Below are 12,978 nucleotides of genomic sequence, written 5' to 3' on the forward strand. Positions count from 1 at the left end.
GTTGGTGTAGAGGATGTTGATGGAGTCAAGGTGGTCGAATAGTGGTTTGGTATATGTGTTGTAGATGGCTGGGGAGATGCAGGAACCTTGAGGGATGCACATGGGGACGGGGATGGTATTGGTAGAGCCATCTCCAATGAAGACTCTTGAGGCGTGGTTACTGAGGATCTATTTGACCCATGTGGTGGCATCTTTGGAAAGGTTGAAGTTGGAAGAGAGGTGGAGAGACAGGATGTTCTGGTCAGCAAGGTCAAACACCACTGATCGGTCAAGAAGGAGTAAGATGGCAATGTTTCTGGTATCGCGGATGGTGACAAGATGGGTTTTAAGGTCAAGAAGTGCTGTTTTTGGGCTATTTTTGGGTCGAACACCAGATTGTCTGGTGCCTAATAGGTGTGAGTGTTCCATGTGTGCTTGGATTTGGGTGTATGCCATGCTATCAAGGAGTTTGAGAAGGAATGGCACTGTGGTGATTGGTCGGTAGTTGGTAGCATAGATCAATGTAGTGCAGCAAGGGCTGCAGTGTCATGGGGGCAATCTTGGTTTTAGTGATAACTGTCACCGAAGGTTTGGTTTGGTGGGAGTTGAAGTGGTTGCTGCTGAAAACTTTGATTGCAGAAAGATTTACATTATACCGGCTCCAAGTGTGACCAGTAGTGGGTGATGTGTCTGAAGGGAGGGTGAGAAAGTGGTAGAGGGAAAGCACACAGGATAAAGAAGGATAGACTAGGTGGTGCATGGGAAAGATGGGCGATCAGGATACCTTTAGAGGGGGTGGTGGTTAGTATGAAGAGAGCAATAGTGGGGGAATGAGGTGGAAATGGGATAGAGCAGGGTGTGTACAAAGACTGTGAATGTGGTAGAGCGAGGACAGAGAGGAGGAAGAGATGTTTGGGTAGGAACATGGTCAGAAGGGGACAGTGGGAGTGGGTGGGAAGGGGAATACGTGGATAGGTCACAGGAGTGACAGGAGCGAGGGTTCAGTCGAAGATTGGAAAGAGCGCCAGGTGCAACAAAGAAAAAAGTTAAGTAGGTCAGTAGCTACCAAAATTACAAGTTTGTGAGTTAACTAGGCTGCTAGTGGCCAAAAAGGTACCTGTAGATACAATGGAGATTAAATAGGCAAGTAGCAACCAAATGTTACAAGCCAGTGACATACTGGTTAGAAAGTCCAGTAGAGACCAACATTAAAGTGATGATTCCATGTACTGACGCTACTCGCTGCCGCCATCTTGAATGAAAGAGGAAGTCCATGTGAAGTGGAGGGTGAGCTCTGTAAAAAGTCAAAGATCTAAAGTCATATGCCAGCTTTCCTACGCCAAGCAGCTAAGGCAAGTCCACCCTAGGAGAAGATATTCTTCAGTGGCAATGCCTGTCCGTGTGACCAGATACCCCATTATCCTGCACATTTTATTCCAGTCTAGAGTGGTGCCTGCCTCCTGCCTGGATCACAAAAGGTCTTCATTGCTACTCAGCTTGCTGTGCAACATCTTTGTGGGACATCCCTTCTCGTAGCTCTGCTGCTACTCCTGAGGGCTTTGTTCCTCGTCTGTTGTTTGAATAGTGTTGCTACATCACTCCAAGCTCTGCTCACTGACTGCTGCATCTACCTGGACCATTCATTGTCGTATGTTGCTGGAATGTATCCTTTGTTGAAAATCCTGATGTGGAACTGCGAGTGCACAAGTGGGGCTGGAAATGACACTAGCTAGACCCATTCCCGACCCAAAAACTTACCCCTGGGCCTTTGCAGCATCTATCAGTGTGAGCATTCATCCTTGGGTCTTCTGACCTGCATGTAATCATTGATCATCTTTAGTGGGACGTCTGGGGCATGCTTGCATGCCCCTTTTGTGCTGGTCTCCTTCAGCCACAACATTCACCATCAGAGTTGTGTCCCTTCTGTGTAGCCATCCTTCCTCATGCTTTTAGTTTTGGTACCTGGGTTTGGGAATCCTCTGTAGGTGTGTCCTGATTCCTGTGCTGTATGAGTGCTTTCCTTCTTGTTCAGAAACCTGTATTTTCTTGCCTTTGGTGAAATCTTAACCACTGTTTGTTTGCCTTTGTCACTTCACATTCTATGGGAAGAAGTTCTGAACTTTTATACCTCCCTAAAAAAACCTTAGTGGAATTACTTACATGTGTCTCTTGACGAACACTTACAAAGGAACAAAGGATGGACTTTTTAAGACATAATGGGAATCTCAACTGTGCTCTTTATATTTTTAAAGCTTTGGTGTGTTTAACCACTTTGTTTCTCCCATTTTAAATTGCAACAGCTTTTCACTTTTGCGTTGACATGTAATACTGTTTGGTAAGAGTTTAATGTTTCACTGTTTTTTTATCTATATCTAGTGTACTTATCTTATAGCTGACTTTGATTTTTAGGCTCCTTATTGTTAAGAGGTAGTGTGCACATTGTAAGGGTGCAGAAGTAAGGCTTGGACACAATGCTGGCATATTTGTAGGTAGACACTTGAATTGATCAAGAAAGGGTTGGAAAAATGCATCTCTGTGCTTAAAGCTATGAGGGGTTTCCCTCTGTCAAAGAAAACAAATGAAATTGTCAGGAAGGACAAAACTAAAAAGTCTGTAGTGTCGTGTCTCAGAAGCCTACTTCTGTCCCTATCACTAATTACTTCAGTCAACTGTGCAAGGATGATCTCTTCTGAAAGTAAAGTATTCATTATAGTTCAAACCAACAGGAAAGTTCCCACTCTCTTGGATAATCACAACTGCTGAAATAAACAATGTTCCCCAATGTAACACCCCAAGGCTAGGGTCATGCTCCTTTCCCCTAGACTCCTTCTTTTTCTACTTTCCTTCCTTTTTGGCTCCTGAACCCTGTGTCGTCTTGGGTAAATGTCACTGGGTAATTCACAAAGATATGCGTCTCAGAATCACAGTTCTTTATCACACTAGCTTGGTACACTTCCCAACCAAACATAGGATTGCTACTATTTAGTCATTTTTCCTCTATTTTTAGTCCTTGACCCTCTCATTCGCAAACTCTCATGTGGGTGCAGGTCTCAGACTCACAATATTTTGAACGGCTTGATTTACTCCCCTGTCAAGCAACTATCCTCTGATGAACTGTCTCTCTTTCTCTCACAGGGTCTCTGACTTATTTACTCTGTTACTTTAGGCTTTTGTCTTTCTTGTAGGTGCAGGTTCCAAACCCGCAATGTAGCATTGTATCTGCTTGGTTTACTCCCTTGCCAAGCATACAACGATTCCTTGTTTGTTTCTTTTACAATTCTCAGCTTCTCATATAGGTGCTGGTCCCAGACTCGCAATTCATGATTGTATCTGCTTGGTTCACTCTTCTTCCAAACATATTATTCTTCTTTCTATATCTTGGTTATTCTCTGGGTCCCAGACCCTCTTATACTTTGACCTCTGTATGGGTGCGGGTCCCATACTTACAATCTCTTCTCAGGGTCTCAGACCCTCTCATTCCAGCTTCTGCTTTCAATCACTTGCTTACCTGTACCGCAAGCACCTCTCGGGTAACCCGTGTGCCTGTTTGTCTCTTCCGTGCAAGTACTGGCATTTCCCCAGATGCTGCATCCCGTCTCGAAACTCTGGTTGCGTTCAGGTAACCGCCGGATTCTTCAGCGGCTCTGCAGGCGCCTTACTCTTCCCGGCTCGGCATCCTCTCTTTCATGTGCTTTGACAGGACCTGGGTTGCCCAGAGGTTTGACTTGGCAGCAGCCCGGATAGTTCTTCCGTCCTGGACCACGTTTGGGTTCTCCTTCTCCTCTGTTCACAGCTTCCCTTTCGGCTCTCGTCTGATTGCCTCGAGCACGTCTCCCACAGTACCTCCTCCTTGGACAGCTCTCTCCTAGCATCTCAGCTGAACTGTCTTTAAACTCCTGTGCTGGATTATTGTATTGCTTTGGGCTAATCACATGCTGTGAGAAGCTAGGCCATTCACTCTGGTTCTCTGGAGTGACGCTCGGACTCCCAGTCATCATCTTAACAGTACTTGTATAAGAACCATATGTAACCTACTTTGTATTCTCTGATGTTTTAGTCCTATCAAGTATATTAAGTTGACTGACTTGACAATAGAACACATTGGACCTCATTCTTAGTCTGGTGGTCCGGAAATAAGGGTGCCGATAGCAACACATCGGCACCCTTTCCGGACTGCCAGACTACAACTATGCCTGCAGGAGCCGTTGCTCCAGGCAGGTGCTGCTGTGTCCCCTTTCTCGTGGATCCCTATGGGACTCCACAGGAATGGGGACTGTAGGGGAGGACAGGCCTTAGGGCCCCCCTCTCTTACATTATTCTCCCCCCGGTGAGGACCATGGCTCGCCGGGCGATCCCTCATGCCACCCGGGCCCAGGTGGAGGAGGGCTTGCCCGCCGATGACATTGCCCCCACGTATCCATCATACACACACACTAACGTTTAGACAGGCCTAGAAGCCTTTTGGCCCAGCAAAGATGGCGTGAGTTCAGCGCGCTGCGGGACGAGCCCCCACCTTTGGAGGGCTTTCCAAGTATCCCTGCCGCAGTAGCCCTGGTAGATCCGCTGCGAGCGCGTTCCCATGAGAAAGTCGGGTATGAGCTAAACCCGAGATGCCAACACTGTAACATTTCATCGTTCACAATGTAATATTGCACCCCGCATGACCTGGTCCGCGAGGCCGGGGTGACGGGGAAAAAGCTGAAGCATCACTATCTGAAGAAAGTAGAAAATAACTCAAGTATTGGTATTAACGAACTACCTCTGTTTAAACAGATCCTGTAAACTGTGAATAAACCATGAAGATGTAACGTTATATGATATCACCCCAGGTCTGGACTAGTGCTGCTATAACCACAGAGAAAGATGTCGACCAAACATATAGCCTTTATCTGTATAAGTGTTCTTTCAATTTTATGTAGAAACCTGAACTCATATATGTTTTCTTAATCACCCAAAGCGGCGAGCATCAATCTCTGTAGGCCATAACCTAGAACTACCTCGTGTAACGTCTAATGTACATAAAATAATCACACAATGTAGTGAATATAATGTTAGGTAACGAAAAGGTACTCAGACTGAATATATTAACGAACTGTTTAATGTACTCGAAGTATATATGTATGGTATAGTAGTCAAAATAAGACAAATGGTATAAAAGTTTTGTATTCAAAATCAGGCAACACACGAGGAAAATACCTTTTGTGAATACATGCAAGGCCATTCTCCCTCCTATCCTATGAAGCCTGCCAAGTAGAAAAAAGCTAAGGCCTGTGCCGTGCTCCCCCACCTCCCCCGACCAAGCTGGAACCGCTTCAGAGAGTCAGAGGCCCCAACGCAGCATCCAAGGCCACCGGCCGCCACCTGCGTTATTTACAGCACGATAATAAACTCACGTTTGAATCCACTGATCTACCAGCCCCCTCTCGTAAATCCCACAATCCCCCAGACCACCCCAAGAAGCCTGACCCCGCACAAAGGCTACCCCCGACAATGAGACAAGACACAGAACCCCCCTTTATAGTAGAAAACATGTACCACCCGCCACGAGCCCCCAGAGCCCAGCCCCTCGACCTGGAATACCAGACGTCAGAACACCGGTAAATCCCACAGACGACCACCAGACCCCTCACAAGGTGCATTCCTCCTGTGTTGTATTGATTGAAAGATTTACTGTAGAAGTTAGATATGGGGTTTTAAGTAACTGCAATGTGCATGATCTAGGGCACCTAAGTCAGGGAAGGCATTCATCTTGGTCACAGGCTGCCCCAGCGTACCAACACCGCCCGGATGACCTCAAGCCGGCCTGCCAGGCCCAACCCAACCCACGAGGCTGACCAGTGACGTCCTTTCACCCGGACCAACCACGCTGCAGCAACACCTATAGTTAGTCGACGCCACCCAATCCCAATTAACTTGTGCCCCCTATAGTGTGTAGGTTCTGATGACGTTTTTTGTATTAGAAATACGCCTGCCTTTGCGATTGTCAGGCAGAGCGCTCTCGGAGGTTGCAGAGTTCTTTGCATGCCATATTCTTTTGATAAACTCCCACTTACGCTCACCCGCACTCTGTCTTGGCTTTATTCCCATTGCGGGAGTGTCCATTATTGTCTCCCATTGCGGGGAGGATCGTGCTAACTTGGGGGCGCTTCCACTCAGTGGTGACCCCGACGTGATATTTCCTAATTTATTTTTCCTGAACTCCTTTTAACGACCCCCTTTTGGCACGAGAATCTCCGGTCAGAAAGGGAAACGCACGGTGGGCCGGCTCCGGGAAGCTACCCGCCAACGGCGACCGGTACGCTTAGAAGTGCGCACTCAAACTAGAAGGGGTACGGGATCCCGGTTGCAAAATCCCCTTTGAGTACCGCTCGCCGGAGCCGGGGCTGACCGTTGAGCAGAAAGGCAACACCGCCTGGACGGACCCAGTTTCGGAGACTATCGGTTCAAGACGGGCACGTGAGTACCGAGTGCGAGCGATCCTAAAGGGAGAGGGAGGGGAACTTGTGAACAGGAGAACGTGGGCAGGTAGAGGAGAGAATAACGGGTGTCTACTGAAGACAGGTCTTAAAACTTTCTTTATCTTTTCTTTGCATATGGCCATTAGGAGTAAGAAATAAGTGAAGTGGTAGAAGTGACGGAAACCTAGCTCCGAAAGGGGGTGGAAGGCGGCGCCGCATAGTGCTATCTAAACTAGTACTGGGAATATATGAAGAAGTAAGAAATAAGTTATTGGTGTCTGGCAAAGGGAGACACCGGGAATATTTTTAGTGATTGCTACTCTTTCTATTTCTTTTTTTCATTCCACGGGGCAGGGGGTGAAAGCGAAAAGGGCATAAGGTAAATATACTTGTAGAAGAACTATAAAATAGGGAGCACATTCGGAGGAGTGGGGACTAAGTAGTGGCACGTACAGACGTGAACACAGTAACCTTAGCAGAAAAACAGGGACAGCTGGCCAGGGAGGAAAGGGAGGAAAAAAGACGAGGTGTGAGTGGGAAAGCATTGTGAAGGGTGCGCGCACCGTGTGAGTATTGGAGAAGAACGGTTGACCAAGAGGGGGTGCTAGAGAGTGTTGGCTATAACTAGTAATTGATTGGTTGTAAGAGAAATCACATGAGAGTGTATGGGAATGGGAAGGGGATGAGTTGTGGTGAGTAAGAAAGGATCTGCGCAGTGAATAACTTTGGGTGATATTGTTGAGACGTCCGCTCTTGTCTGTGCCACAAAGATATAGATACATATATCTACACCTAACTAAAAGTAAAGGAGGTGGACACGGTTGTTGCTAGTGATTTAGAATATGGGGGCAGAAACTCCCTTGTCGCATATTTGTAAGAGCTTACCGGGATATGCTGAACGAATAAATAAATATCACGATCAATGGGTAACAGAATTGAAAGGGGAGGGTCTGCCCCAGATTTGGCCCGAGGGAGGGTCTTTTGACAAAAGCGTTCTTGATATGGTACGAGCATGCATTAGCCTCAAGTATAAGGGGAAACAATGGCAAAATAGGAAGGAGATATTAGACCTCTGGAGATTGTTTGAGGAAGTACCCCCACCCAAAGATCCGGCACCAAATGTCGATCTGCCGTCCACAACAGACAACCCACTCATGATTCCAAGAGGGGAAAAGGACCAGTTAAATACAGAACAACCTACGGAGGTGATTAGCTTGTACCCACTATTAAACAAACCAGCCCCCGCAGCAGGATATAGCGACCCTACTTATGTGCCTCCCCCCACAACTGTTACACCACAAAGACCAACAGCCCCCCCGCCATACGAAAGCACCAGAGAGCGCGCCCAGGGAAGCACACAGAGGGTGGATATAGAGAAGCTAACGAGTGACTTAGAGTCGAGGCTTACTGTGGCAAGGGATGAACTCTCAAGAATAAAAGACATATGTGAGCGCACAGCGTGCGCCCCTACACAATCAGGACGCACGTCTAGAGCGTCAAGCGAAAGTAGACAAATTGAGGAAGGATGGAAAAAGGGGGAAATACTGTTCAGAATTGAGGAAGAGCCGACACGAATAATTGAGGTAGGAGCAGTAGAAGGGAGCATTGGTGATGTATCACGAGAGAGAGGGATCAGAGAGGACTTGTTATGTGATGTCAGAGGAGGGATGGATGAGAGTGATAGGTTGAGTATGGCAGTAGGAGGGGAAAGCGAGGAGGTGGACGGTGCATGCTCGCTAGGGACTATAGACGACGAATGGATGGGACGACTAAGAAATAGGGTGGGGAAGATGGCGTCATTGGAGTCAGCAGCGACTAAGGCAGGGGAGGGTACAACTGCAAAAGGGAAGTTACAACTTCCATTGATACACAGAGGGGGGGGAGACCAAACTATATACCATGGGCTCAGATGGATAAGGCTAATTTAATGAAATTATTGCCCCAGCTGTCAGGAGGGGCGAGCAAGTGGATATATGCATTTGAGAAACATACCGCCGGCATACCGTTGGCAGTAGGCGATGTGAAAAGCCTACTAGTATCCGCAGTAGGAGATCAAGCGGACAGAGTATGGGCTAAGGCTGGTTTCCCGGCCGTGACGTTAGACTGTGATCGCCATGATGGGGCTTCCTTTAATACAGTACGAGCAAGGGTGTGGGACGCACTGCGGGAGACATTCCCAGATACCCCTGATTTACAGTCAGTAATGCAATGTACAATGAATGACGGGGAGGATGCTATGGATTACATTCTCCGGGTGCAGGAGATGTGGAGAGCGGAAACGGGCACGCCCTGGCATCAGTCAACGTCTCTGTTTTACTTTATCATCAAGAGAGGGCTCCCAAAAGAGGAGCAGAAGGCACTCGACAAAATAGCAGGCGTCGAGGCGAAGGGGTGGCCGGAGATCCAAAGCATAATAGTGCACCATTGCAAAAGAATAAAAGAAAGAGAGAAGGAAGTAGCACAGAAAAGGTTGGCAGACGAAGCGAAGTTGGTACAATCAAAGCTAGTGAAGGTTGCAGCAGCGGTAGCAGGACTCCCACTCACGAGGGAGGGAGACGAAGGAGAGGAGGGGCAGATAGCAATACAAGGGAGAATAGCAGCTAATTGGGCCGGACAAGGACAGCGACAGTGGAACGAACAAGAGCAGAACGGAGGTCTCGCGTGGCAAGAGTGGGCCCCAAGAGGGGGAAGAGGTGGGTACAGGGGCCGAAGAGGAGGACAAGGGTATGGAGGAATGGGAGGAAATGGGTGGCAGGGTCCCAGAGGCCCACAGGGGAGCTGCTGGAATTGTGGGAGATGGGGGCATTACTCAAGAGAGTGCAGGAGCAGACAAAACAACGGGTTCCAGGAGACAGAGCAGTACGGTCACCCCCACGCAGGAAGCCCCTACGGCCTCCCCATGGGACAATACCAGCAACCAGAAAATGTAGGACAAAGAAGTAACGCACAACTACACGGACATCAGTACAGAACACAAAACCACCCACAGAATAATGACAATATGCAATACACGCCAGGTAACACTTTCGCCACAGTAGCTAATGGAGCGCCTGCCCCCGCACCTTATAGCGGGGTGTCAGTAGTTTCGGGGAACATTTTTGATCAAGGGGGGGCAATGAGACACCCCGCATAGGACAGCCCACAGAGAGCACTTGCGTGTCCAGTACTATCTACGACCCACAATGCATCAGAGGAACCATTGATAGGAGCGCAGATAGGAGACAAGCAGTTCATATTCATGGTGGATTCGGGAGCGGAGAAATCATGCATTAGAGAGGGCCGGTTCCCGTTATCTAATAGAACGTTAGAGACGCAGGGGTTCTCTGGGGCTGTAATTGAAGTTCCTTACACAGAGGCATTGGATGTGACAGTGGGGGGTAAAACAGTGAAAGCACCCTTACTATACTATGAACACTCTCCCACTATATACCATGGGCTCAGATGGATAAGGCTAATTTAATGAAATTATTGCCCCAGCTGTCAGGAGGGGCGAGCAAGTGGATATATGCATTTGAGAAACATACCGCGGGCATACCGTTGGCAGTAGGCGATGTGAAAAGCCTACTAGTATCCGCAGTAGGAGATCAAGCGGACAGAGTATGGGCTAAGGCTGGTTTCCCGTACACTTTCCGCCGACTGATATCCGGGGCCGCCTGGACTTATATGTTCCGGTGGCACTGGGATATCAGGTGGCGGAATGTTGTTACCTCTCTCACCCTACCCTGCTAGCCTAGCTCTCTGCCACAGGTGCCAGGCACCCCTGCCAGTCGTCCTGCACTTGCCGCAAAGCCCTATGCCCCACTGCACTTGTAATAAAACATTGTGAGCTTCTCTCTCTGCACTTCACCAGTCTCTACTGACTGGGCGCACTTGGTCCCCTGCCCCTTCCTTGCCCTCCCGCAGTTGCACGATCTGTATAAAGCCCTGCCTGAAGATCGTTCTGTCTGTTCTCCCTTGTCTTCACCCCTCAATGTGCACTTGAAAAACACAGAATCGCTGGTAGGCTTAATGCTGTATCTAAACTGTTAAATGTATACTATTGACTTAATCTGCCTGTGCAGACCGTTATCGTCTCAAAAATTCAAGGGCTCTAAGCGACTGTTGTTTTTCCCTGTGTTCCTTCCACCCTTTCAGCGCTTTGAAACACTTGCCTGTGTATAGGCACTATACAAATAAACATTACCATACCATACCATACCATACGAGTTCACAGCAACCTGCCGGTAGGACCAGGGGGTTACCGCCAAACTCGGAATGTGGCCCATTGTCTCTCTCTAAAGAGAAGGGAAGGAGGATGTATTGAAGTGGGGGTATACTGCATTACCTGATAACGGCCTTCCCCAATCCCATAAGGAGCTTCCTTCCCCAGGTGATCCCCTCTCGGTCCACTATCGCCAAGGAGACTATTGTACTGTGGACGCACCGCCCTGACTCCATGGGAAAAGTCTCCCCCTAAGGGAGAAGGAACGGCATCCTCAGATTCATCACACCGCCCATGTGATTTTCTCACGGTGCACAACCCCCAGGGGAACTATTGGACTGTGGCCACACCACCCTGGCCCCATCCAAGGGTTTCCCCACAATGGAGAAGGGGCACGATGCAAGGACTCCTCACACTAGCTTCTTAAGTGGGTAGTTACAAGATAGTATTAATCCAGGAATCAGGAATCCAGGATAACTGTCATACATGATCTTGAGCAACGGCCAGGTGATTGTCTGAGGTACACAAGGAAGAGAGTGAGTTGGGGACAAACACACATTAAATAAAGGATCTAAGGGTCATGGGGGGCCTTTGAAAACGAAACAAATCTTTTCTTCAACATATCTCTGATGAGCAAAGGAGTGACTGATTTGTTATTTTGTCCAAACTCCCTTTCCCAAAGTGGTGTATAGTGTGTAGCAGGAAATGTAGGATTGATGCACACAGGTCTCTCTGGGGGCCAGCAGCTTCTGTGGAATTCCTTTTGCTGGGACCAGACATGTGTCTCTTCCATCTGGGCTGACGCAAATAATATCACAAAACATTTTCAGCAGCAATTAACACTTAGGAACTGTCAGATATTTTTAAAACCAAGCAGATTTTGTTTGCATTTATGTTGTGTTTCAAAGTTTGGGTGGGACTAGGCGTGTAATGGACTGCTGGCCAGATCAGTATGCATTTGATAAGCCCATTGTATACGTAAGAGGGATGTTGCATAAACTGAACCGATGTGCCCCCATTCTGAGACACGTGTGTTTTCCATTGCCTCGGTGCACACCAAGCACTAGTGTTCAAGAACACAAGTGTTTTCCACCTATCTACAGATACTCATCACCCTTTGTCGAGCTGTTGCAATGGCGACCTTCCCTCCTCAGGGAGGGTCTCACATAAGCTATGTATAGTAAGTTGGACCATCTGTTTGTACATTATGCTTCCATAATGGGCACCACAAAATGGCATAGAGGAACAAGAGGGTTTGTGAAAGGACCCTGTCTCCAAAGGCATGATGTAACATGAGCTCTGCTCTGTATTGTAGGTGTTCTTCAGAATCTGGCTGAAGAGTCGCAGAAAGAACTAAAGAATGAGGTGGAAGATCTCCGACTACAGCTTCAGGCTCAGCAGAAGGTATGAGGGACTTGGGTGAGAGGACAGCAGATGATACAGGGATAGAGACCATATGCTAGCTTCAGATACAGGGGGCAGGTGGCGAGGAAAGAGGCTAGCTTGAGTCCTAGCAGAAGGGACAAAGTAAAAGTGAATCTTAAGGTAGGAGCATTAGTGTGGTCAGAGGACAACCAGATCTATAATGCACATGGTATCAATGGTCTGCATAATGCTCAGGAGGAATGAAAGGTCAGGGGTCAGTATTTGGATAAACAGCAAGTATAAGAGTAGGAGTCATAGTTCATTCAAAGATAAATGTCCAGATTGGGGTCTGAGAATAGCTTCACCATCAAGCCCAGTATGAGATCAGAGGTCAACAGAAGGTGCTAGAGGGAAAATGGAGTCAGGGCTCAACTTCAGCCCACAACAGAAGGGATGTTGGAATGCAAAAAGTAAAATTTCTGATGCATTTGTTCCTGGGAACGAATCATTCTCTTTTGCTGCTGTTGTCCCCAAAGTTAATGTGCAAGGACCTGTCTGGATAACACACCGATGAGCTGTGTCCTGAGCGGATCATTACAATGAAGTTCACTTCACTGCATGTCCACATCAATGTAGTATATTTCACCCAATACATCTAGGGTCATTTGTGGGTCGTTTTTCAGTATTTATTATTTTAGGAAAAGTTATATTCCTCCCTTTCTTGCAGAATTATGTACATGTTCCCAACACCCTCATTTTACTCCTACTGACCTCTCATCTCTTTACCGCAGCCTTAATTAAAGTATTTTTTTTCCTGCTTGGTATTCTCTTTTTTTTGTTCCCTTCCCCCATTAATGATTATTAATTCAATATTGACATTTTGGTTTGAAAATGTCAGAGGGATCTTTTAATACTACTATTTTTTCATGACCCTGTGGTATGTGGCTGTGCCTTCAGGTGAGTGTTCAATGTAAT

At 47.5% G+C, this 12,978-nt stretch overlaps 1 protein-coding gene across 4 annotated transcripts in view; it reads left to right on the forward strand.

Moving 5' to 3' along the window:
- LOC138447799 (coiled-coil domain-containing protein 159-like) overlaps window positions 1–12,978 on the forward strand; it is a 1,059,213-nt gene that overhangs the window by 612,509 nt on the left and 433,726 nt on the right. For all 4 annotated transcript variants that reach the window (XM_069604155.1, XM_069604157.1, XM_069604156.1 and 1 more), the window contains one exon: window positions 11,954–12,042. In XM_069604155.1, coding sequence (XP_069460256.1) covers window positions 11,954–12,042 — 89 coding nt within the window. The remainder of the gene's footprint in view (window positions 1–11,953; window positions 12,043–12,978) is intronic.

The sequence above is a fragment of the Ambystoma mexicanum genome, chromosome 3q (assembly GCF_040938575.1).
Source record: "Ambystoma mexicanum isolate Mex_15411 chromosome 3q, UKY_AmexF1_1, whole genome shotgun sequence".
In the NCBI taxonomy this organism is placed as follows: domain Eukaryota; kingdom Metazoa; phylum Chordata; class Amphibia; order Caudata; family Ambystomatidae; genus Ambystoma; species Ambystoma mexicanum.